The sequence below is a fragment of the Solanum lycopersicum genome, chromosome 9 (assembly GCF_036512215.1).
Source record: "Solanum lycopersicum chromosome 9, SLM_r2.1".
In the NCBI taxonomy this organism is placed as follows: domain Eukaryota; kingdom Viridiplantae; phylum Streptophyta; class Magnoliopsida; order Solanales; family Solanaceae; genus Solanum; species Solanum lycopersicum.
Genome location: NC_090808.1, coordinates 30487518 through 30514951, shown reverse-complemented (window position 1 = coordinate 30514951; position 27434 = coordinate 30487518). Strand labels below are relative to the sequence as shown.

The 27434-nt window shown below is 33.4% G+C and overlaps 1 protein-coding gene and 2 long non-coding RNA genes across 3 annotated transcripts; 2 read left to right on the top strand and 1 right to left on the bottom strand.

The window, feature by feature from the left end:
- Positions 1 to 5719: 5719 nt before the first annotated feature.
- On the top strand, positions 5720 to 7384 carry LOC138338463 (uncharacterized). Its single transcript, XM_069289427.1, has 4 exons — positions 5720 to 5786; positions 5955 to 6301; positions 6575 to 6700; positions 7226 to 7384. The coding sequence occupies exons 1-4, from the start codon at positions 5720 to 5722 to the stop codon at positions 7382 to 7384; spliced, it is 699 nt and encodes a 232-aa protein (XP_069145528.1).
- A 7912-nt stretch (positions 7385 to 15296) lies between these two features.
- Positions 15297 to 17731, bottom strand: LOC109121112 (uncharacterized). The gene is made up of 3 exons (XR_002028498.3): positions 17504 to 17731; positions 17284 to 17423; positions 15297 to 15752 (listed from the first exon to the last, which is right to left on the bottom strand). It is a non-coding gene; the product is annotated as an uncharacterized lncRNA (long non-coding RNA).
- Positions 17732 to 17837: 106 nt separating this feature from the next.
- LOC104649144 (uncharacterized) lies at positions 17838 to 27163 on the top strand. Its single transcript, XR_002028474.3, has 3 exons — positions 17838 to 18050; positions 21857 to 22001; positions 26908 to 27163. It is a non-coding gene; the product is annotated as an uncharacterized lncRNA (long non-coding RNA).
- Positions 27164 to 27434: the final 271 nt, after the last annotated feature.

Below are 27434 nucleotides of genomic sequence, written 5' to 3'. Positions count from 1 at the left end.
ACCAAAGGGGAAAATTCATGGTGTCAACATGGATGGTTTATAATAAGCTTATCACATAAGGCATCAACATCAAAGTCAAAAAACACTCCGTACTTCCGCTAGTGCGCAATGTTCTTCGCAAGAAACTCAATTTAATACTTTGCTAATCACAACAAGATGCAAAAATTTCATATATTGTTTATGCAATTCATTTGGCCTCATCATAGAGCACATTCATGTTTATTTGATTGTGAGGCGAGATAGGACTTTTATTTCCCATTGGTGGACAGGTATTATTCAAGTCATCGTTATTGATCAAAACTGAGCGTCAAATTTGCCAATGAACACCCGGATTCGAGTACATACAAGAGGTGGCAAAATTTATTTTTGAAGGGTCAAAATCATTTGCAATTGAAAATAGGAGCCACAAGCTCAACATCCACAAAAAGTAGTATTAAACAAAAATTTAAGCATACCGACCCAAATGTAGCAACAAAACATAGAACATCAATATTCACAAAAAAGGTGGGCCTCACCCCACAATAAATAATTATCATTTGTCCTTAAATGCGAATGATTCGGGTATTAGTGTTCTGTGCATCAGTCTAGATTTGGTAATCAGTGCCCAGTGTAGCCTCAGAACCACCAAACGAACTAGACGGGAATCCTGCACTGCAACTCTACCATGATCTCTTCAGACTCCGTCAAACCTTCATTTGCAAGTTCTTCAGCTACCTTAATTATCTCCTCATCTTTCTACATAACTCTAACCTCATCTCTAGTGGTAGCCCGAGGCATTTGTAGCACATCTGGGATTTCTACCGTTCCAAACACCATGGACATATCGGTGGATTCCAGCTGATATACATCCTTATGAAACACAACTATAGTGGCCTTTACGTTGTAAATTCCAGGATGGCCCCTTGTCCACACTCGCACACCTCTATTCTTGACGCAAGGACATAAATAACCTCGCTCAATGGTTAGATGGCATCAGCTAGGGTGGTCTTAATCTTGCTCCAAATGGAGTCCTCAATTGTGTAAGCCTAATAATTGGCATAATAGGAAAGTTTTCCGATCCGAAGTAATGATGCCTGTGTGATCGGAGTTTGTCAATGCAACAGAAGAAAAACGTGGGTTGTTAGAAGGAATAGTAGTAGCAGTCGATGTTCCTAAAGGTCCAATGGTCGGAGTGGGTAGAATTGCCTCTGCAATTATGGAGTCTGCTCCACCAGTGAGGAAGGATCCACATGAGCTTCTTTCTACTTCTTCTCTGCATGATCCTTAAGATATTCATTTTCAATCTTCCAAATATTAGTGGGGGATATGGGCCTTATTTACACATCATTCTTGTCATTTCTAAAATTATTTGAGTGCTATCAATAGTATATCCTAAAAGGGTGCTCTGGCATGCTGGAAAATATATTCGTTTTGAGATAGCATGATTGTAATACTGAAAAAACAAAACCAATAATGTGTTGCCACATTAAGGTGTTTCTTTTCATTAACAATACCATCTTCGAGTAGCTTGGGAGTGTCGACTAATGAGATCAGCGGGTCTAACAAACCTTTCATTTTGTCTAGTCTTTTAGTCTTAATCATGTATTTGCACTAATCACCAATGTCTGTAGAATGATCAAGGATAGCATCAATAATATCATCGTTTCACTTGACCCGTTTTTCCCAGACGACTATATAGTCAACCGATTTGAATGTTGTTGCATGCTTTTTCCTCTTTCCTATCAAAGCCCCATAAGAGGCATAAAACTCCTGAAACCAATTAGGAATATATGGACCAGGAGGCATTGTGAAAATCTAAAAATCATGGTACATGAGGCAACTCATGATCTCTGGATACCTATCAATCACTTCATCTGTGGATAGAAGCTTTTCCTCAAGAATTGTCCTTAACCCCTCAATTTCATTTTTCATTCACGTAGCAGGGGCCCCCTGAACCATTGGTGCAAGGAACACTGCTAGTACTGAAAAATAGAAAAGGAGAAGTAGTATGCTGAGGATTCCTGATGCTAGATGGATCATTCATCCTTCTGAATCGTTGCTTTGCCCTTTGTGCTGCTTCTCGCTCATCGTCAGATAATGCAATATGAGGCTCTTGGTGCTCACCCTCACTATTAGAACCGGTGACGTTTGTAGCATAAATTTCGCCACACCCTATATTCAATTGCATCCCAGCTGATTGTAATCCCTTTTGCTTTTCTTTAGGGTGGTATTTTTCTTTCTACGATATTGGTCTAGCCAACTATGCAAACATTGAGAAAATGTTAAGAATAACTTAATTAGATTTCGTAGAAAAGTTCTAGTCGAGAAATCCCTTTGTCTAGATGAACTGGTCTCACCAAAAGGATTGTCTCAAATATTTTTGAAATTTGTCAATGTGAAGGTCCTTGCGGCTAATCATCGACACCCTTCGACGAGCAAGGTCTAGACCACCAAAAGTTACAATGCAAAAATATTCAGGAGTGTATCAAAGGGCGATCAAGAAGTCTTACGGTGTGTCGCTTATTGTCTTCACCGACACCAAGTCTTTTACCGAAAGTAATAGAGAATAATAACACATACAACATGAAATTCACGATTAGATGATGGCACTAGGCGAACACCTGAGTGGTTCGAGGAGCTGGTCCTACCTGCCAAAAGACCCAATGTTCCCATTCTCAACACATCTTCTTTAATTCAACCACGCAAGCCCTAAACACAAAATCAAACAAAACACTAGTCAAATTCAAACAAGACCCATAACACCAAATACCCCGGGATACTATGATTTCTCCTTGTTTTTCTATTTTAGGCCTATTGACGATATAAAAATTCAAAATGATTTCATTCTTTCTATCACATAGCAAAATACATCTTTTGGGACAAATACATGCTACTCAAACTTCAACGCACCACACTACACGACAAGTAAGCACCACCCAACAAAATATAACCAAATTTAAAACAGAGAAAGGTGACGTGATCATAAATGCGAAAAGGTAATAAAATATTCTATTCAAATAAAAGAGGCCTAGCAAACGGGCAACACGATATAACCAATTGCATTCTGAATTGCCAACCATTTCACATATTCAGCAACTAGATCTTTAGCTTGCCATTCTTCCTTTTCAACACTTTTCACACTTTAACATGCTAAGTTAGCACACCGTTATTCTAACATAACAATTTAAATCAATAAAACCTTGGTTTGCGTCCAAGAAGTGTCTTAGTTAACATCGTGGCACGATGCAAGTCATAATTTACGTTCAATTTTTGGGGTTAACCTTAGTAAAATTAGGTGAACCATATTGCATAGTCGGGACAGAAGAGGAAACTTATTAGTCCCTAGGATCTCAAGCAGCTGATTTAGAGTGAGAGCCAACAATCTGAATTAGCATTTCAACACTCTCAGTCATCTCTTGCATCACTCTATCTTACTCAATGACGTTTTGAATAATGAGTAATAACGTATCATCGACACGTCTACTCTCATGATTCGTACTCCTGAGGAGGTATGTAGATCCCTTTTCTTTTGCATCCTATTTCTACTTCTAGTATTTTCTTGGCCAATTCTTCAAGATGGGTTATTATTAGGACTAAAGAGAGGCCCCTTTCCATTTTATTATCAATCTCAATTAATTAGCCATTATTTCCAATACCCATGCTTAAACACATGGTTAAAAACAACAACATAAAGAATAGCGAAACTAAAAATAAGTTAAGTATCACTATAACTAATAAGAACAAAATTCAACTTCACTAAAAATTCTCAAATAGCACCACTCCCTGCAAGGGGCGCTATTTTGACTTGACGTATCAAGACACTTCATCCAATTCTAAGTGTTGAATCCCATAGAGAGTGGTTATGATACTTAATAAACAATTATATGTCCGTTCATGTTAGTCATAGTAAAATTATTTATTAATGAAAAAATAATAAATTCAAAGTGTGACAGAAGTGTCAATTATCTTGGAGGGTCTATAAGCAATTATAAACTAAAACTAAATAGAGATACGAATATGCAAATAGTATTCTTGGGATTTGATAGAATGTGGGCTCAAATAAACAATCATGGACATGTTATTTATAGTAAATCTCTCTAAATTTGTGACTAAGCTAGACTATTGGTGGGGTAAATTCTTTTTTGCGCAAGTTAACCTGAATCAAATCAGTTTCTCTCACGCATCGATAAGTCACAATTATGCTCAGCCTTTGCCCTAGACCGTTCACTCTCTCGAGTTGAATGTATGGGAGAAGGTTTAAGATTTACTCTCTTGAGTTGAACCCATGTCAACCCAATAACTATATCTATCAATTAAGTAGTTTTGTTTTTAAAACCTCTTTCAGGAGCAAGACAAAGACACGAAGATGAAATTATATTTGCAAATATAATCCCATTAAGTTCATACACAACTACTTAATGAAATAAAATTTAAACAACAAATAAACTATTAATAAGAAAGACCCAAAAGTAAATTCAACCTATATTCACATAATCACACCTGGAGAATTGGGGTTTTAGATAGACATAGTAAAGAGATATAAATAATTGCCCACTTGTATTTCTATAAACTGTGTATGATAGAAAAATGTCTTTAGACGAGTCTACAATTAAGATTCTTCGATATCCACTACACATTTCTTTGAGTTGGAAACCCAATCATCAAAGATCAAGAGCAATGTATCACAAAATCTCTAAAAACTAAACCTAGAATTATCTTAAAACACAAGGTCTAAATGATAAAATTTTGATATTAAGTTATAAGTCACAATGAGTATTTAAAGTTATAAAAAATATGTACTATGAAGGATCAATTGGCGTTGTTAATCGGGATCATCGGTTAACTAAGTGGTCTGCCATTTTGTTTATTTCATAACTTTCTTCCTTTAGCCTTTGGGATCTTTGATTTCTAGATGATTGGGTGATCTAGTACTGCTTCGCGGAACTACTTCGCAAAATGCCGCCTGCTTTTTTTCACCTCCGGCTTGATGCTTTCCATTTATGCTTAACAGAATGGAACATTAGGCTAGAATAAGGACAATTAGCGACTATTCTAATGGGTTAAGCAATCCTTAGGTAGCCTTTTCTTCATTCTTTCAACTACCTTGTTCCTTGTTGCTCTATTACGTCCATGTTGTGTTTTCAAGTTTAAATGCCTAAAACTTAAGGTTTTTAATCATTTATTGAGAAAACATATTCAATTAAGGACATTAAATCTACAAAAATATAGTCTTAAATGAGTTAAATTCATGGATGCATCTTGCACCACCTGTGATTTTGGTATTTTTTTAGCAGGCCTTCTTGGGGTGTTTCTTTCTCCAAGAACTAAGAAGCCAATGTACGAGAATTCCTCACTCTTAAGCAGGATAGATAGAGTTATTGAGTGTTCATGAATAGGGGTTGAAGTTCACCCAACTATCTTGTTATGTTTCGGAGATGGATGCAGATATGATGAGTAGGATGTCTATTAGTGGTTGGGTTGTCCCGTCTATCAATAAATGAGGGCGGGGAAGCGATGCTAATTGGGGATATGGATATATCTAGGTTAATGGTTTATGTCCAACAGGTTGAGGAAGAGAATTAGAGGGATAGGGAGGAATTCAAAAATTAAAAGGCTAAGACAAGAAATGAGTCTGGACAGTAGAAAAGTAATGTGAACTATTCATCCTTTAAGTGAAAGAAAAATGGACTAACTACATCATATGCTAGTGCACCTGCACCCTTAAGCAAAGGTTAGTATAATGGTTAACATTCTCAGAAACCTCAATGCTACAAATTCCCAATCTCAGGGTAGTGTGGCACAAGGAGGTAACTAAGCTCACGCACATGCTAGGTGTGATAGAACATACCCAAGTAAGTATCGTGATTACCAGTCAAGTTGTTTCCAGTGTTCAAATTAGGGTCAGTTTATGAAAGAGCGCCCCAAAAACTAGAAAATTAATCTGAATCAGGTCAATATAGCCTAATCTTCATTAGTTTCTCCACCGTACATAGATGCACCTAGGGAAGCTACTTACGGTACTGGCATAGAAGGAAACCGCATTTATGCGATCACTAGTTTCCTAGAGCAGAAGCACTCTGTAGAAGTTGTCACTGGTATAATTAAAGTATTTTCTCATAATGTTTATGCTTTGCTAGACCCAAGAGATTTTCTGACTCCTTATGTTTCAAATAAGTTTGATGTTCTTCCTGACAAACTCTGTGAACCCTCTTGTGTTTATACACATTTTGGGGAATCTATTCTAGTTGAGTGGCGATATTGTTATTGTGTCATTTTCATCAATCACAAAGACACCATGGCTAATTTAATTGAGTTAAACATGGTATATTTCGATGTCATTCTAGGTATGGACTTGCTTCATTCTTGTTATGCCTTCATTGATTGTATAATTCAAGTTGTTATGTTCGGAATTCCCAATGAGCAAGTCTTAGAAAAGGAAAGTAGTACAGTAGTGCCTAACAGTTGTTTCATTTAGGCAAGAAAGTTAGCTTCTTAGGGGTGTGTCTATCACTTGGTCCAAGTTAATTACTCTAGTGTTAGATACCTTTTATTCAGTCAGTTTTAGTTGTAAGAGAGTTTCCTGATGTCTTTCTAGATGATCTACTCAGAGTCCCTCCTAAGGGAAAAAGTCATTGTCATAGACATTTTTCCTGATATTCGTCCTATATCTATTTCACCATATGGAATGGAACCATCAAAGTTGAAAGAGCTTAAAGATCAGGTGAATGATATCCTTGATAAGGGTTTTATTTGACAAAGTGTCACTTCTTGGGGTGCTCTGATCTTGTTTGTGAGAATGAAAGATGGTTCCCTTAGGATGTGTATATATTACCACTAGTTACACAAGGTTACCATCAAGATAAGTATCCTCTTCTTAGAATTGATTATATTTTCTACCAGCCTTAGGATGTTACCTTTTTATCAAAAATAGACCTCAGATCTTGCTACCATCAACAACTATTAAGAGAATGTGATATACAAAAGAGAACTTTCAGAACTCGTTGTGATCGTTATGAGTTTCTGGTCATGTCCTTTGGGTTTTGTAATGCGCATGCAACATTCATATATCTTATGAATAGGGTGATCAAGCCTTAATTCAATATTTTTTTCTATGATCTTCATTGATGACATACAAATCTATTCAATGAATGAAGAAGAACCTACTAGGCATCTCAAAATAGTTCTCTAGACTATAAAAAATAGATAATTATATGCCAAGTTCTCTAAGTGCGAGTTTCGTCTTCAGTTTGTGGAATTCTTAGGCTACATTGTGTTTGGAGAGGGAATAAAAGTTGATACTCAAAAGCTAGAGGTGGTGGAAAATCGGCCTAGACCCACATCTCCAGACAATATAAGGAGTTTCTTGGGTTTGGATGGCTATAAATACAAGAAATCTGACTTTTAACGACCATTTTGTAACGATATATTTTGATTCAAGTTGTTCTAAATTATATATAACGGAGAAAAAATTTTACATGGTAAATGTTAGTTTTTTTTTTAACAATAGCAACCTAATAGTATTCAGGTTCCTAAAAGCCCCAATATCTGGTTGTTAGAATTTTCCATACAAAGGATAAAGCCCAATCATAATTATTTTCACCCAAAACCATTCCTCTTCTCCCAAACCCTCATTGTGAAGTGATTCAAACACTAGTCAGCCTTTCCCCTTTACTCATTTCTCTCTGTAACGTTGTATTTGTGTGTGAGTAAGAGATAACCCTAGCTACTTGAACTTTTTCCTCATGAATCATTCATTAAGATAATTAGAATTTACATAATTGACTTACTTTCTCCGATAAGGATGATGCAGATTCGTTAGCTCAACACGGATTAGAGGATGGAAACTCAGACTACAAAATTATACTTCAATTTCTACTGTATGACACCATCAAATATATCTGTACTAGAAAATAATTCTTGTGGGAATTAGTTAAGGAGTATTATGAGACTAAGCCGCGAAAGATTACAGATGCGGCAAATTGTTTGGATATTACGGTTGGGAGAATACTTAGTTCCTGGAGACACGAGGAGGTTGATGCTAGTGAAGCCAAACCATGAAACATCAGTAGCGGACTGGTATAGTATGTAACTCTTAGCCATCTTCAATTGCTTCTACTTTCTAATATAATTAATTTCTTATATGGATTTATACAGTTAAGGATCGTTTGGTTATGTTATAACTTACATTTTGTTCATGTATAAAATAGTTTATTAAGTTATATTATGTTTGGTAGAATTTTTCTTTTAGGTAGAAAAATCAACATAACTTATACCATTTTTTGTTGCATCTTTTTAGTCCTACATAATTAATACCAACATAATTTATTAGTCATAAATGTACTAAAGTTATAAATTACATATTTATCATATTAATTTATTTTATTGTTTTTAGTGGGAAACTTTATTGTTTTCCTGTATATAAGTCATTTTTTTAATTTATATTTACACCAATTTTATTTCTTTTAATTTTTTTTATTTGAAACTTTATTGTTTCCTATCAACGTGTACTGTTTTTATTTTTTTACTATATATAGATTATTTTTATTTCTTTTTATATACTTACCGTTTTGATTGATTTATGCAAATATACATTATTTTTTCAATATTAGAAATTGATTGTATATATTTTAACGGTACATATGCTAATCAAATAATAATATTATATATTATTCAATATATTTCACATTTTATTAACATGTATTATTTTTTTGTAAATAATAAATATTAATAATTTACAACAAGTTTAACATTCATTTGTTAATAGTTCATGTACAATAATCTCTAAGCCCTGCATAACTAATATCTACATAATTAAACCCTGCATATCTAATACTTGCGTAGTTAAACCCTGCATAACTAATACCTGTATAACTAAACCCTGCATAACTAAATCATGTATAGGTAATACCTGCATAACTCTAACCAGTAACCAAACAACCTCTTAGGTTTCTTTACATGTCTCTAAGATTCATATATGATAATCTTGATATCTATTTTTGATATTAAACATTGCACAATTTTGTGAGAATTCATGTTAATACATGTGTGATAGATGGTAGGATAAAACTTTTAAACACAAAAATGCCATTAATGAAGACAATCCCTTCATAAGTATCCCATTTACTATTTTTGTTGTATCACAATCTTTATATTAGTGTTAATTGTATCACATTTGCTACATTATTGCTCCCAACATAGCAGTTCTTGTGTTATTGTACTTAAATAATAAGTGTGTGAGTATCTGGTAATTATTGTTGCTGCATTTCTTCTCCCAGCATAGCAGTTCTTGTATTATTGTACTTAAATAATAAGTTTGTGAGTATCCGGTAATTATTGTTGCTGCATTTTTGCTCCCAGCATAGCAGTTCAAAGGATTGATCAGTTATCACACTCCGAAATGTCAAATACACAATTAAAGTGAGCATATTCTCTATATTTATTTCCCATATGTCATATATATTCTTCTAAGAGTGTATAAATATGTTTTTGGTATACACTAACTTTTATCTTCTAAATGGCATACCTTAGTATAGATAAGTTAGTACAAACATGGTAAGTGAAACCAGAAGTGTATTTCCACTTAAAGTTTCTGGTTGCACCGGTTGATGGATCATGTATGTATCAAAATAGCAATAATTTTCATGAACCACTAGCATGGGAAGAAAATACTTCCCATAGCCTGAAGAGGATGTGTATGCACATTTATTGTACATAAGTTTTATAGGAGTGTTTGGCTAATGAACATTTCTTTTTAGTCGAGCATCTAGTTATGTTGTTGTTTTTGTATTTGGCTAGTGAAAAGGAAAAGATTATCGGAATTAATCAAGGAAGATATTTTTACATTATAACAAATTACTGTAAAGAGGTTTCTAAATTTTTTTTCTAACCTATGTAGGATTCTTTAAATGATTTGTAGTATATTTATATATGTTTATCATAACTAAATTGTCATATATTTTAGTTATTTTTAAAATAAAGTGCATTTTTCTAAAGTTATTTTGACATTTGATAATTAAAATTCCTAGTAAAAGGAAGATTAAATCTCATCTTCGGCTCACCAAAGATTTAACCCTTGATAAGATGTCCTGGAGGTCGAGAATAAAGGTAGAAATTTAGTAGGCGTAAGTACCCTTTCTCATAGTATTAATATCATTCTTAATGTTCTCCTATAATTATAGACTTGTATCATTACCGGTTGTTTGGATAGCCTCGATATATTATTATCTTCTTCTTGTTTCTGCTTGTCGCTACTGCCTTTTTCTTTAATTTTTTTGTTCAGGCAAGGAACTATAAGAAACAACCTTTACCTTCTCAAAGATAGCCCTCCTCATACCCTACCGATGGGATTACAGTAGGTTGTTTGTTGTTGTTCATCGTTAATTCCTTGTTTGTCAGTAAATTTTGTGTAGACACTAAAACTATTATTTGTTCTCATCGAGTACCTGAAGAATGAATAAAATGTTTGTATTGCACATTTGAATGTGTGTTCACAAAAGTAGACTGAGAATTTGTCCCTGCATTGATATGGTGGGACAATCTGGAAGAAAGGGAATTCCAGACGGTTTAGAATGTTGAGAATAAAGCTTAGAAGATCAAACGAAAGTTAATGTTGCTCTAGTGTTTTAATCTAATCAACTCAAATGACATTGTTTCTATGATAAGTGTTTTGAATTTAACATAGGCATAGGTATACAATTATCAATTTTTTTTTTAAAAAAAATTCCATATGAGCCGAACACCTATTTTCTACTCATAGCTATCAGTTGTATGAATCTTTTCTTCCTTTTTATCCTATATTTATCTAACTCTACATTGATACCAGCCATGTCTAAGTCTTTTGAGTCCACTTCCTTCCTTATGATTTTAGTTCACTGACCATAGTTACATTCCTACGGACCGATCAAATATCATTGTTACTAATAAACTATAAGGAGTTTAATAATAATGAAGAGAATTCATTATCTGCAAACCGCCATTAACCTTTTATTTACTTGAATAAAGGAAGAAATCCTAAAAACGAAGGGGATCCTATACAAAGTACATTCGATATATTAATCATGTTTTTTAAAATCAAAATAGGTTAAGGAAGAAAAGAAAAACAAAAGGAAAATATTAGAAAATAATTCCTTTAACCTGAAAGAAAAAACTACTCAGTAAATTCTCTGCTCGTTCAAAAGAAAAGAAAGGCAGAAAATAAATGTCTCTTTTGCATTCATAATTTTATTTGTTTGCAAACCAAACAAATATAAACTAAATTTATCTTTCAACTTTCTCTTCCTCTTACACCCTATTTTTAAGGCATAAAACTAATGTCATTAACTAGTTTCAGTACACCTCAACTATTCACCTACAAACTCCAATGTAGGCACTTAAATGTCTATACCGCTAGACCACAACCTTGAGAGCTATGTTGCTCGGACTCATCTGAAATGTCAATGAGTGTTTGTTGGATTGGACGAAAGTAGTGTATTATTAAAGAGTCCGACATAGATGTGGCATCAAAAGTAAGGAGACTGCGTAACTAAGATTGAGATTTCTCTCCACTCCAAGAGAAAAGAAGAAATAACAAGAATACATCTAACAAACTAAAGAATTTTTCAATCGATGCTAAAATGAGAGAGCCATTGAATTAATAAGGGGGATAACACCAAACTAAAAAAGTAATTTTTAAGGCAAGGTTTGAGGTTGCCTGATGAGGTTCTAGGTAATCTTGGATTGAGAAGTTCAATTAAGGAAGACAAAGTTGGGTAGATGCCAGACATCGATATTTTTCTTTTTTTATATGTTCAAATTATCATTTTTCTTGATGTTGAGGGAAAACATTTATCAATGAAACAATTCAAAACAGTTCAAGGAATAATGATTTTTTAAAGTTCATGACGAAATCAGGGAAAACATTGCATAGCATTCTGATATAAAGCAACAATAACAACAAAGTTGCAAACAATACGCTCGAATATCCTGTAGTTCACAAGAAACCATAACTTGTACACTTCTACTTCCACACTACATGTTTGGACTACCTTGGTATGTATTATATACACGCTCTTACTACCAAGAAAATTCAAATGAAAAGCAGTTTTTGCAAGCAACACTGGATTATATTACTCTTGAAGTCCGTCAAGAAAATTCACATGAAAAACTTACAAAAAAGATGAATCTGCCTAAACAACGTATAGCTAATTATCCATGAAAAAAATCTATATAACTAAAATATCACACAAAGTAGCTTGTTTTTGTGTGGCTATTAGCAAAATAAGCATCCCTTACAAGACAACTTAATGAGAGCCCTCTTCTCAGTATTCATCCCTTAGAAGAGGGCTCTCATTAAGTTGTCTTGTAAGGGATGCTTCTTTTGCTAATAGGAACACAAAAACAGGCTACTTTGTGTTGTATTTAATTTTTGTGGTTTTGTTTTCATAGATAATTAGTTATCAGTTGATTAGGCAGATTCATCATTTTTGTAGGTTTTTCATGTGAATTTTCTTGACAGACTTCAAGAGTAAGATAATCGAGTAATTGGTTGCATAAACCGTTCTTCATGTGAATTTTCTGGGTAGTAAGAGCATGAATATATAACATTCCAACTTAGTTCAAGCGTGTAGTGTGGAAACAGAAGTTTACAAGATATTGTTTCTTGTGAACTACTGGATATTCTCAACATATTGTTTTAAACTTTGTTATTATTGTTCCTTTCTTTCATAATGATATGTAATGTTTTCCCTAATATATTCATGAATTTTAATATTTTATTTTTTCCATAATATTTTTAATTGTTTCCTTATAAAAAGTTTTCCCTCAACCGTAGAAAAATGATAAAATTGAACATATAAAAAAATTAAATCACTACAAGTCATCTGCCTAATTTTGTCTTTCCCAGTTGAACTTCTCAATCCAGGATTACCTAGAACCTCATTAGGCAAATTGATTCGCCACCATCTCTTGATACACCTCTTTTCCATATAATCCTTCAATCTTTTAGCTTAGCATCATACCACCATCATCAGTATCATCTTTGTTGTTATCATTGACGGAGAAGAATCACTTGAACAAAAAATCAAATGAGTTCACTTCTACATATTTTTATTAGAGTACAAAAAGAAAAAGCAAATCAAAATGCATCAAAAACAATTTTGGAAAAAAACTCATTTATCCTACAAGACTAATACAATTTCTGATTATTCTACAAATTATTCAGAAATTCAAATCCTAAAAATTTCAAAACATGGAAGAGGAGAAAATGTCAACAATTTGTTGGGTTCAAAGTGATTAGGACGTCATGCGAAAGTCTACAATTGCAATCAAAACAACGGTAACTTAAATGACAAATAAAGTTATACTAAAACATATTATTATTACTATGGTTTGTCCAGATAAACTGCATATGATAATACTAATATGAAAAACAAAACATTTTTATACGTAATCTCCTCATGATCAAGACTCTTTAAACGACTACATTGTAGATGTTATTATTTTTTGGATATGAGAAGATAGATCTTCAATATATTGATCTCCAAATATGAAAGAAAAATATATTTTATTTCATGAAAAGTAAAATCATTTATTATAATGTTTTGTCTTTTTTGAGAAAAAAAATAAAGTTTAAATAAGGTAAGAAAATCAAGGCAAAACCTAAACAAATCTCCCCTTTTGACTGAATTTTCTTGACAAAACTTGATCCGCCTTCTTGATATGTTTGATGAATTTGTTCTTAAAAAATTATTCATGTATCAATGCTTCTTACCATGAATTAAGAATTGATATGGGCTAAAATTTTGAGCCTTGTGTTAAAAGTTATGAGCAAGATTAAAAGTGAAGCTCATGCTTTAAAAGTTATATGTTGAGTTGAAAGTAGAACTCATGCGTTAAAAATAAGATGCATGAGTTAGAAGTGGAGTCCGAACATAAAAAAATTCTGGGTTGAAAATTGATTTTGTTTTTATTTATAGAGCAACTGGATAGTTGAAATTATATTTAAAAATTTTATGCACATGAAGTAGCACAAAAATCTTCATTATCATCACGTTGATTCAAAATTGATTTGAAACCATTTGAATTTATCTATAATCTTGGAAAACCATTGGATCATTGAACCATGTGGATTAATACTACTTGTTGGGTATGAAAGTTATTAGGGCATCATGTAGAAGCTTATGATTGCAATCAAAACGATGAAAAATTAGATGATGAATGAAGTTATCCTAAAACATAATATTATTGATAATATTTGTAACAACCTACATATGATAAATTAATATTAAAAAATACTAACATGTTGGGAGAAAATCCTCTAAAAACAAAACTCTTGAAATGACTACATTGTGGATGCTTGTTTTGTTGATATGAGAAGATAAATATCCAATTTATAGATTTCAAAACTTTTATTCTAAGGAAAGAGTAAACCACATATAGAAGAAAAATATGTTTCCTTTCATGAAAAGTAAAAATATTTACATTAATCTTTTGTCTTTTTTTTGAAAATAAAAATAAAAGTCAAATAACTTAAGAAAATCAGGACAATACCCTAACAAATATCCCTTTTTGGTTGAATCTTCATATGCCTGATAATTTTGGTCTTCACAAAATCATTATGTATCATACAACTTACCATGATCGAAAATTTATATGGGTTAGAAATTGGAGTCATGTGTTAAAAGAAATGAGCAGGGTTGAATGTGGAGATCATGCATCAAAAGTAATATGCACGAGTTGAAAGTGGAGCCATGCGTAAGATGAATGAGTTAAGTGGAGTCCGAACGTTAAAGTTTTGTTGGGGTTAGATGTTGATTTTTATAAAGGTAGAGCAACAGAATTGTTCAAAACATATTTAACAAATTTCAGCACATGTAATAGCACAAATTTTTTTATTATCATCATGTCGATTACAAATTGATTTGAAACCACTTGAACATGTCTTCAATATCACTCAACCATTAAATTATTGAACCATGTGCTCTTATACTACTTGTTGGGTTCAAAAGTGATTGGGGCGTCACGCGGAAGCTTACAATTTAATCAAGACGATTATAAATAAGATCTCAAACCAAACTATATTAAAACAAAGTATTGTTAATATCGTCTGGCCAAATGACCTATGTATGATAAAGCTTATATGCAAAAATAAATAAACAAACATGTTGGGAGAAAATATCCACATAAACAAAACTCTCTAAATGACTACATTGTAGATTTTATTGTTTTCTTATGAAAAATGACTTATTTCTTGCTACCGATGCCTCGAATGTAGCAACATTCAGCTATCTATAGCAAAATTTGATTATGTTGTGGATTGATAGAGTTAAAAAGGAAAATGGTATGAGAAACATAACATCACATTCTATGTACTTTCTGTCAATGTGAGATAACATAACATAACAGATAAAATAAAACATTGTCATTAATTAAAAACACATTGCCAAAGATCCAAGATGCTAGATACTATCCCAACAGCCCAACTCCATCACATTCGATCAACTATATTGTCACATAACTTGGTGTTGGCATGTTGAATTGATGTGTTGGTAATCAAATGCTCAATTTAATGGAAGCAAATATGACCGAACGTGGAATAAGTGTTATTTTTTTACCATGGGTTCCAATCCACCTTTAAATTTCCACAGTTCATTGAGGACCTTATCTGGAAAATACTCAATTATTCCACCTTTCCTCAACAAGCTTGGCAGAAACTCAAACACAAGTTGTATGAATGTCAAAAACTTGTCATGTTCCATACTCATCATGTTGCCTCCATAAACATTCATGTTTCCCTTCTGCAAGAGGATATCAAAATCCAAAAATCATTTTTGTTCATGTTCATGACTGCAAAAATTCTTTTCGAACCAATTAAATCTATGCCTCAAAGATATGATCAACAACCCCTGACGTAGTCAACCATAACGACATTCCATACAAACTCATTAATTAACTGTGTAAAGCTTCTACCACCAAGTGATTTTGCCTCCTATATGTCATACCTTTGTTTGAAGTTGGTATAGATGTTGATATCCATGATTCTATCTATGAAATCATAGTGCTAATAGTATCTCAAATACCTCTCCATCATGAAGTTAAGAATTTCATCAATATTACTTAAATAAAAATTAATATTAAATCCTAAATAAGACTAATGATTTAAAAGATAAAGACAAACAAACTTTATAAATAGAAGAAGGTTCATAGAGAGAAATATCCATGGCCGTTCCAGTGGACATTATGCGCTTGTTACCTATTCTTCCAATTAAATATTTATGCTTGTCATGGACCTGAAATCATTTCAACTAGAATAATGCATGTTGTATTATGCACACATTTCCTTTAGTTTCATAAGTTCCAACAGTTTGGTAATTTTTAGGTACAGACACCTAATTATAACTATTAACTTGCTTGAGCTCTAGCTTTTATCCTATGACCATGGGCAATTCTCCAAATATTTTCTTCTTCAAATTATATACAACCTTGATAAAGGATTTTTTTATCTACTAGCCCTATGGAATATTAGGATCCCCAACCTTGTTTGATGGAGTGACCCTGACCCTTATCTTATATTTAAATTATTTAGCAACCTCACTCAATGTTTGAACATACATAATGAAAACATCATCATGTTTCTTGAACTTCTCAAATATAAATCTAGATAAACAACTACAAGAGGTAGCCCCAAAACTATGTCCACCATAACCAACAACACCACTAGCACAAATACGACCAGCAATATCTACACCAACACCAACACCGTCACCATTATAAACACCAATCCTTATAACTGTATTAACCATATCCTCATTAAAAACAACTAAGTAATCATCAAATCTTTATCTTTTAAAAGTTGTTGCTCTAGTCATTTCCCTTTTAACCCTATCTATTACTGGATCAAGTAAGGTTTCAACCAACCCTAGAGTAATCACAAATGGCATTTACAATTCCTTTTATGTTGGCACAAGCCATGGTTGCACAATCGAAAATTATAAAAATGAATAATATGTAGTAATATTTGGGTCAGACGTTGTAACAAATGTGTCATATATTGCTACAGATTGGTGATATGTTGCATGGGCATCTGTATCGACATTTTTGTCACATGTTGCAATAGATTGATCATATGTAGCAACATATAAATCATCTAAAGCAACATTTGGATAACATGTTGGTTATAGATGGGCAACATGTTACTACATATGGGTGATATGTTGCAACATATGGGGCATCTGCATCAACAAATGACTCATATATTGCAACACATGTCTCATCTATAACAACATTTGACACATATGACAATTTGAACTTCGTAAAATAAAAACTTACTGAATCATCACGGTGGTTAAAAATATCTCGAGAATTTTTGACATTTTATGCTTTCAGCCATCTTAATATCCTTTGAGATAAAATTTCTTCTTTGTAGTGACTTGATGCCCCAAATGAGGAACGACTTCAAATGCCCAACCCTATAAAAAAAGGAAAACATGTCACAAATGAAATGTTGAATTACTAAATAAAATATAAGATTAAGAACATTTATATTTACCATGAAATAAAATGGAAAGAAAAATAAGTTGTTGGTCTCTAAAGTTTTAGGAGTCAACAAGTATTTGAAAGTAAATTCGTGGTTGTCATGACCCCAAGGATAGTTGTTGCAAGACTCAATATCCTGGAATAACTTTACATAATTATGAGGTATGTTGTTGTTAACATATTTGGACATAAGTAAATTATGAATAAATAAAAGTAAGTACAACGACTCCTTGTGCTTCTTTGATGTATCCTTGTCATTAACAAACCTACAAATTTGGGGTTCATAAACCTTGGGCCATCAAAGGACACCAAGTCATTCTCCTTAGTTGGTTGTTCCTTACCTTTTTGTGCTTCTCCTCCATTCTTTCCACTGTGTGGTTATTTTTTGTCGTCAAAAGAGAGATTTACTCATAAGGAGAATGACATTTTAACATTGTAAATATGAAAAACTCTTTTTTTGCCAAAGAAGAGTGGCTTTCCATAATAATTAATCTACTCCTCATCATTCTAAGAAATAAATCTTCTCTTCAGAAAATCATAGACAATATTCATTTGAAAAGGTGCATTATTAGTAATTGCAAATTAGAATATTGACAAAAATAACTATTCCTTAAAAAATTCTTCTATATCATTTTTTTGGAGTATGGTCCCAAATGAGTTGAGATTTTACAATGACTTACCTTATGATGCTATCAACAATAGAATTAGGTTTGATATGCTAAGGGAATGTGTGTACATCGAATATTTTGATCTCCTCATCCTCAACTTCTTCTTTCTTTCTTTTTCTTCCTCAACACTTTTTTTCCTTATTCTTCCTCAATTTTTTTTTCTCTTTTTTGTTTCTGAACTTTTATTTTTATTCTTCATACGTTTCTTCTTCACTTTCTTCATCATAATCAAGTTCATTTTTATCTTTTCTATCACTATCCACTTGATTTTTTTCTTGTCCTTCTTACTCTACAAAAAATTTATGGACAATTTCAAGATAATTTAGATAAAATTATGGTTCTACTTTAGAAAAAGAAACTCCGTACTCTACTTGAGAAGAAGAAATTGCTTTAGATGCAAGTTCTTCTAAAAGAGTGGAACTGGAATTTTCATTCTTCGTTCTAAATGTTTAGACCTAAGCCTCTTCTAGATCTTTGTGTCATTTGTTTTATTTGTTTCCACATAGCTCCTTTATGTTGGGGCACATGCAAATAATTATGTTGATTTTTTATAAAAGAGGCTATATATGTTGTTACACATCACCTTTATGCTTGGGCACATGCATATAATTGTGTGATTTTTTACAACAAAGGTTATATATTGTAATACCTCTAAAACTACTTAGATGGAACTAGACTCTAACGCATGTGTCATAATGTTTTGAAGTCCTAAAAAGGGTTAAGATGATTTTAGGAGGTAGTGGTTCAAGTTTCATGAAGTTTGGAGATCAAACGTCCAAGAACATCGATGACGTTTGAAAGGTTTGCCTTGAAACGACCTTGTGTGTCTTAGTATGTTACGTTGAGTTTTACGTGTTCCTCATGGATTAAATTTATGTGATAGGTTCTAAATCGTATATGAACATATTCGGGTTGGAAACGTCCATGCAAAAGTCCCCAAGGACCAACCACGGGTCCTTGAGAAAGTACCCATCATTTAAGCCAAAAGCTGTTAAAGCAGCACAGCCTACGAAAGGCAATCGACACCTCGTAGGTGAGGGGAGTAGGTTGGCACTTAAATGTGGGAGGTTTTCCTCCCTTTGGAACAGCCTCTAATCGAAACGGTGGACCAACAGGAGGGTCCGTTGGTTGGATAATAGTCCGTAGGCGAGGCAGGCGACGTTTGAGTCTCCAATTTCGCTGCTTGATTGTTAAGTGAAAGGGTGAATTGGTATATTCACCCCACATGCAAATATCTAAAATGGATACCTCCTAAGGATATTTTGGGTATTATAAATATTTTTATATGTCTTAAACACCTAGATGGATTCACTTCGCAAAATCAAAACCCAAATTCTCTAACAAATTCTCTAGAACTCCATTGGAGCCAAAACTCAAGATAGAGTTTGGATTGAAGCTTTCTATGGTAAATATTCATCAATTCTTAATTAAACTCGTGGTCTATCCTCAATCAAGGTATGGTCCTTCATCCTTAAATCTCTTCTCTTCAAGGAGTCAAACTTCAAAGTGATTTCTATAGTCTTTCATCTAGGTGCTTCATCCTTGAATTTCTTTTCTTCAAGGAGTCAAACTTCAAAGTGATTTCTATAGTCATTCAAAGATGAACTTTCCAATTTTAATATATATCCATGGGTTCTTGCATAAAATATTTCGAATCATAATAGATTGATTGAATTGATGCTAATTTGATGGTTTTAACCTAATTACTCTATGAACCTATGTAATTCATAAACCCTAGTTTTTTTACTACTCTGTAGGTGATTTGATTATGTCTTAATGCTATTGAATCCTTATGTAGTTTGATTAGCCTATTGAATTATTATAGAATCATGTTAGAATTGTTAATATTCTGCCCTAAATTCATAAATGTAAATTTTTTTTTATCTTTGATTAATTGTCTATTGTAAGTATTTTATTGAATTGGTGATCATGGCCATGGGTAAGGGCCTTTGAGTATTGTGTTGGATGATTTAGCTATGAATTGAAGTGGTGAGAGTGTATTGGTGGGCACTGCCCTCATTCTCTTTATTTTATGTAAATTAGGTCTTGAATTATGTTGTGATTTTAATGGTCCACTGTGCTTTACTTGTGAACTTTGTGGCCTCATAGACGTTACTTTATGAATTATGATGATCATGTCCTTGTCAGAATTATTTGATATATGATGATGATTTGTGTAGTGACTTATGTGAAGTATGATCATATCCATCTACTTGTGAGTACTCTGAAAGTATGTGTTCCTTCTATCAACATTAGGTGATCATGTTAGACAATGACTATGTCCTTATGTGTGTATTCTTAGAATTGATGCACGATTCTTACTATTTGGTTATGTGAGTCTCATGATAGTTATATAGATGATATTAAAGTAGTGAATAGGGTGACGTATAGATGTTGTTGGTTATGCCTATGTGCTTCTACAATGATATGCTATATGCGAAATATGTGTGTGTCTCATTTTGGTAGACTTGTTTCCCTTATTTTATACATGTATAATGTTAATATGCGTTCTTGAATTAGTATGATAAACATTCTTTGTCGTGTATGTGTGATTGACATATGACCTTGAACATTGCTACGAACGTCCTTTATGTGGAGCCTTCATCCTAGATGTAAGGTTATGATATACTTGAAGTTGAAAGTCGTAGTGGTATCGTTCTTGTGTGAATGGTGGGCTTAAGGTTGATTGGCTTGAACGGAATGAAATTATCCTTAGCTATGTCATTGAGCTATCCTCTTGACATTGTAAGGCAACCCTAGGGGACTTCTTTGGTAAGGTGTTGTGATTGGGTTATGAACTTTATATGGAACCTTTTCATGTACTCCTTTGTTGAAATATTCCATGAGAAAAAAGGCTAGCACCAAGTGACTATGGTTTGGGAAGTAGCTCTAGTTAAGGATGAGGCTAGAGTACAATGAAATCAATCATATTCCTTAACCATGTGCCTAGAAGGGGTCTGTCCAAGTTCTACCCTTTATCTAAGTAGGGTTAACTACGGATTCCATGCTTAGCTACCATGGTCTATATCAGTTATTGCCTATTGTCATCATATGGGATACCCATTAGTGTTTGATTAGTACTATGAAGTTTAGGTGGTGGTATGGGACGATATCTAGACATTACACAATTACACTTTTAAGATGTTAGTGAGTCCCCTAGGTATTCTCCAAGACCATTATTTGAATGTCCTTGTGTGATGAATATCTCTTAAGTGAACTTATAACGATAATGACTTAAGTTAGAAAGTATGTAAATGAATAAGTTCTTATCTAGAGTAGTATAAAGTTTTCCTAGTTAAGGTGTGAAGGGGGCATATCAATGGTCACTTCATGTCTTACCTAGGGAAGTCTTAATAATGAATCTAGATAGGAATATTGTGGATACATTAGACTTGATCTAAACATAGGTAGTCTTAAGGTTTATATAGGTAATATTGGTGAAGGTGTATGGGCGTTCTCTTGTTGAGTTACTTCTGTAAGTCTTTTGATAACCTTTGGGAGGAGAATGTCATATTGTATATATGTTATTGTATAATGTCACGTTTAGTAGAGTATTGGCCATCACTGTGATTCACGACACATCTATGGGCGAGAGGTTATAGGATGATAGAGTTTCACTTTCTTGATAAATCTTGTGTCGTTCCTATATAGTTGAGGTTGTAAGTGTCTATTCCTAATATTTTCTTTTGTGTTTATAGGAGATGAATACTAAAAGGATGGCCTCTAGAAGGTTGGAAGAGGGAAGGGTGAATGAGGAAGTTCCTCCTCAAGTTAAGCAAGTTCTTCAAGGTACTCAAGGGGCTCAAGGTGCTCAAGGTGTTCAAATCCCTATTAGAGGTCAAGGTAATGAAGTTATGGTTGTTTCCCCGTAAATGACTAATAAGGAAATTAGAGATGCTTTACTTACTTTTGCCTGATCCATGACTACCCATGTTAATAGGGGTATTGAACATAGAGTGAATGTTGTGGAGAGCACCATGACAACTAGTTTGAGAGATTTTGTGAGGATGAATCCTCATACATTTCTTGTCTCTAAGCTGGGAGAGGATCCCTAAGAGTATCTGAATGATGTGTTTAAGATGTTGATTATCATGGGAAGACTTCTAGAGAGAAGGCGGAGTTAGCTTCGTTCCAATTGAGGGAGGTTTCTCAAGTGTGGTACAGTCAATGGAAAGATAATAGGCCGGTTGAGTCGGGTCCTATATAGTAGGAAGATTTTAAGGAGGCTTTCTTAGGAAAGTAATTTCCCCATGATATGAGGTAGGTCAAGGTTTAAGAGTTCATTAATCTCAAGCAAGACAATATGAGTTTTGACGAGTGTTACTTGAAGTTCACTAGGTTATTTAGGTATGATCAATACTTGGTGTCTCACCCTAGGGATGAGATGAGTAGCTTTCTGACCGATGTTGTCATCCTTGTGAAAGAAGAATTTCATACAACCATGCTCCAGGGTGACATGAACTTTTATAGACTCATGGTATATGCTCAATCCATAGAGGAATCAAAGATTAGTAGGAATTCTATAAACTTGAATAGGAGTGGACCAAGTGATCAAAACCAACCTTGGTTCAAGAAGAGGGCTCAAACTCAAGATGAACCTTGAGATCCTAAGGTCAAACTTGAGAAGGTAAGTGGTTCTCAAGGTGGTAAGCCTACTTGTGCAACTTGTGGGAAGAAACACTAAGGGAAATGTCTAATTAGTACATGAAATTGCTTTGGTTGTGTTAAGGATGGACAAAAGGTGATAGATTGTCCTACTATTGCGGCTAGAGGAAGGGAAGCTAAACAAGTTCCTCTAAGTGTTTCGAGTGATGATGGTCCAAGGAAGAATTGCTTCTATGCATTCCGGTCTAGAGGATCAAAGAAAGATGATGAAGATGATATTCATAAGTCATAGCTTCTTCTTTTAGTTGTGATGAGTTCCTTCTATGTGGGGGAGTATGGTGATTAGTGGAGTTTTGAGTGATTGTCTCATTTCTTATAATACATTGTTGCATTATGTTTTAAAGTCTTCTTGAAATTAAATTTCATTGATTCCTTGATTTGTTTATTTTATGAAGTTATGATTATGTTTTAAAATGATTTTATATGGTTTTGTCTTCGTATTGTCATGCTGTCAACATTAATGGCTTAAAACTTGCATTTTTGGAATTTTGAAGAATGTTCATTGTAATGCATGGCAACTTTCTGTAAAATTATTGGGAAATTGACTAAATTTATTTGGTTGAAAATTTTTGTAATGCGTATATAAATGATTTATATTAGCATGATAATTAATATAAAAAGAGTTCTTGATATTTGACATGAAGGATATGACTCTTATTGCATAATGAGTTGTAGATTAGTTTCCAGCTTCTTGTTGTGTTGTGAATCTCTTGATTATGTGAAGTTGGTGTTCTTTCTAATTTTATATTGTGAATGGTGTGGTATGGCTATGTTATGATAGTCATTAGTGTCTTGTCTCTTGAAAGTTTTTCAAAAGAAACAAGTGTCATTCGAGGACGAATGTTGTCCTAGTGGGGGAGATTGTAATACCTCTATGACGACTTAGGTGGAACTAGATCCTGACATTTGTTTCTAAATGTTTTGAAGTCATAAAATTGGTTAAAATGAGGTTAGGAGGCAGTGGTTAAAGTTTCATATTTGGCGGTCAAACATCCAAGAACGTCCATGGCGTTCGAAAGGTTTGCCTTGAAACAACCTTGTGTGTGTTAGTATGTTTCATTGAGTTTTACATGTTCGTTTTTTATGAAATTGATGTGAGAGTTCCTAAACTCATATACAAACATATTTGGGTTTGAAACGTCGAAGAAAAAGTCCCCAAGCATCAACCAAGGGTCCTCGAGGAAGGACCCATCATTTGAGCAAAACGTTGTCAAACCAGCCCAACCTACTGAAGGGAGACGACGCAAAGTAGGCTGGTCAACGCCACGTAAGTGAGGGGAGTAGTTTAAAAATTAGGCGTCGGAGGTTGTCCTCCCTTTGTACCAGACTCAGACCCAAACCGTGGACAAGAAGGACGTTCCGTAGGTGAGGCAGGCGTCGTTTGCGTCTGCAATTTTGGAGCTTCACAGTTAAGTGAAGGCTTGAATTGGTAAGTTAACCCCACGTACAAATTATTAAAAGGGAGGTTTCCTAAAGATATTTGGGTATTATACAAATTTTATATGTCGTAAACACCTATATGAATTCACTTTGCAAAATCAAAACTCAAATTCTATAGAACTCCATTGGAGCCAAAACTTAAGATAGATCTTGGATTGAAGATTTCTTTGGTGATTATTCATAGATTATTTATCAAATTCGTGGTCTAGCATCAATAATGTTATGATCCTTCATACTGAATCTATTTTCTATAAGGAGTAGAACTTCAAAGTGATTTCTAAAGTCTTTCAAAGATGAACTTGTCCAATTTTGATATGTACCCATGGGTTCTTGCATAAAACGTTTTGAATCATAATAAATTGATTGAATTGATGTTAATTTGATGGTTTAAAACTAATTACTCTATGAACCCATTTAATTCATGAACCCTAGTTTTTGGCTCATTGGTGGGGGACTTGATTATTTCTTAATTCTATTAATTCTCATGTAGTTTTATTAAGGCTATTGAATTATGATAGAATCATGTTACAATTGTAATATGATTCCCTAAATTCATAAGTCTATGTTGAATTATCTTTGATTCATTGTCTATTGTAAGTATTGGATTGAATTGGTGATCATGGTCATGGGTAAGGGCCATTGAGTATTGTGTTGGATGATTTTGCTATGGATTGAATAGGTGATAGTGGATTGGTGGTACGCTGCTCTCATTTTCTTTATTTTATGCAAATTAGGTCTTGAATTATGTTTGGATTAGTATTACTTATGGTGGCGAATCTATATGCTTTACTTGGGAATTATGTGGCCTTGCTTGTTTTACTTTATGAATTTTGAAGGTCACGACCTTGTCGGCATTACTTGATATATTATGATGATTTGTGTAGTGATTTATGTGATGTATGATTATATCCAACGTGAAAGTATGTGTTCCTTCTATTAACATTAGGTGATAATTTTAGACAATGACTATGTCCTTATGTGTGTAGTTTTAGAGTTGATGCATGATTCTTCCTATTTTGTTATATGAGTCTTATGATATTTATATTGATGATATTATGTTACTGAATAGGGTGACCTATATATGATGTTTGTTATGCCTATGTTCTTCTAGAATGATATGTTATATGTGAAGTAAGTGTGTGTCTCATTTTCGTAGACTTGTTTCCCTTATTTGATACATGTATACTGTTAATATATGTTCTAGGATTAGTATGCTAACTATTCTTAGTCTTGTATGTGTGATTGAAATTTGACCTTGAACATTGAAAAGAAAGTCCTTATGTGGAGCCTTCATCTTAGATTTAAGGTTATTATATCCTCGAAGTCAAAAGCCGTAACAATATCCTTCTTGTGTGAATGGTGGACTTAAGATTGATTTTTAGGAGAAACATGAAATCATCCTTTGGAATGTCATGCAGCTATCCTCTTGACCATTGTAAGGAAACCCTAGGGGACCTCTTCGGTAAGGTGTTGTGATTGGGTTATGAACTTGATATGGAACCTCTTTATGTACTCCTTTATTGAAATTCTCCATGAGAACAAAGGTTAGCACCGAGTAAGTATTATTTGGAAAGTAGCTAGTTAAGGATGAGGCTAGAGTACAAAGAAACCCTTCATATTCCTTAACCATGTGCCTACATGAGATCTGTCGAAGTTCTACCCTTTACCGTATTAGGGTTGACTTGGGATTCCATGATTAGCTACCATAGTCTATGTCAGTTATTGCCTATTCTCATCATATTGGATACACACTAGTGTTGGAGTAGTTCTATGATGTTTAGGTGGTGGTATGAGATGCTATCTAGACATTGCATGATTAGACTTTTACGATGTTAGTGAGTGAGTTCCTAGTTCTTCTCCAAGAGCATTATTTGAATGTCCTTGTGTGATGAATCTCTCTTAAGTGAACTAATGAAGATAATGACTTAAGTTAGAAAGCATGTAAATGAATTAGTTCTTATATAGAGTAGTTTAAAGGTTGCCTAGTTAAGGTGTGAAGGGGGAATATGAATGGTCACTTCATGTATTACCTAGGGAAGTGTTAACAATAACTCTAGATAGGAAAGTTTTTGATACATTATACTTGATCTAAACTTAGGTAGTCTTAAGGATTATATAGGTAATATTGGAGAAGGTGTATGTGCGTTCTCTTGTTGAGTTAATTTAGTAAGTCTTTTGATAACCTTTGGGAGGAGAATTTAATATTATATATGTTATTGTATGAAGTGATAATGATCTTATCCTAGCTACTCTAAAGGATCTCTTAGGTGTGTATGAAGGAATTTTATGGGCGGTCGCTTCATAGCTCATTCAAGTGAATAATAGAATTACCTTTGGTAAGAGGATCTCATATTTATGTGTTTTGGATATACTTTGATGCTATAGTGTGATATGTGAATATTGGATGAATTTATAGTGAAGTCACTATAAGCTTCACTGTAACATGCATGGACATTATGTATAAATTGTAATGTCTACTAATTGTGTTGTTTGGTGTTTAAATGTGATTTTTATGCTTATACTATGAAGTTTTAATAAAAAAGAGAACGTTTCTCATAAATATTTGTTTCCCATGATTTTATGCATTAAGTCATACTCAGTACATGTGTTTGTACTAATTACCAACATTTTGTTATATCTAAAGGTTTAGGTGGAAGTTGAGAAGGATCTTGAAGCAAAGCTTGGAAACTAGTTATCGTTCAAGCATAGTTGAAGTGTTTCCTCACTTTACTCGAGGGCATCATAGTATTTAGACTTCTTTATTTCATTGTATTGTAATATATATTAGATTGTTATATTTCGATTCTATTGGCCGTGTCCCAATATTTCTTTAAGTCTAAGGATGGCATATATTGAGACTTGAAGTTTTCTATGATTTTAATATGAAAGATATTTTAAGATGTTTTCGTGTAAAAAGGCACTACTTTTCATACATGTATGCATTTAATGATGTCAAAGGGGTTGTACAAGACCTCCGAGAGGTCAAGTATGCCGTATCGTGCTCCGAGAGTGACATATCTTCTAGGGTGTGGTCTAGGTGAGTGACATATATGTTGCTACATATACAACATTTCTTCCTTTCCAATGTGATTGACATTTCTTCTAACAAAATAAATATAATAATAATCATTAATATTATCAACAAAAACGAATACTTCATCAAATTTTTCA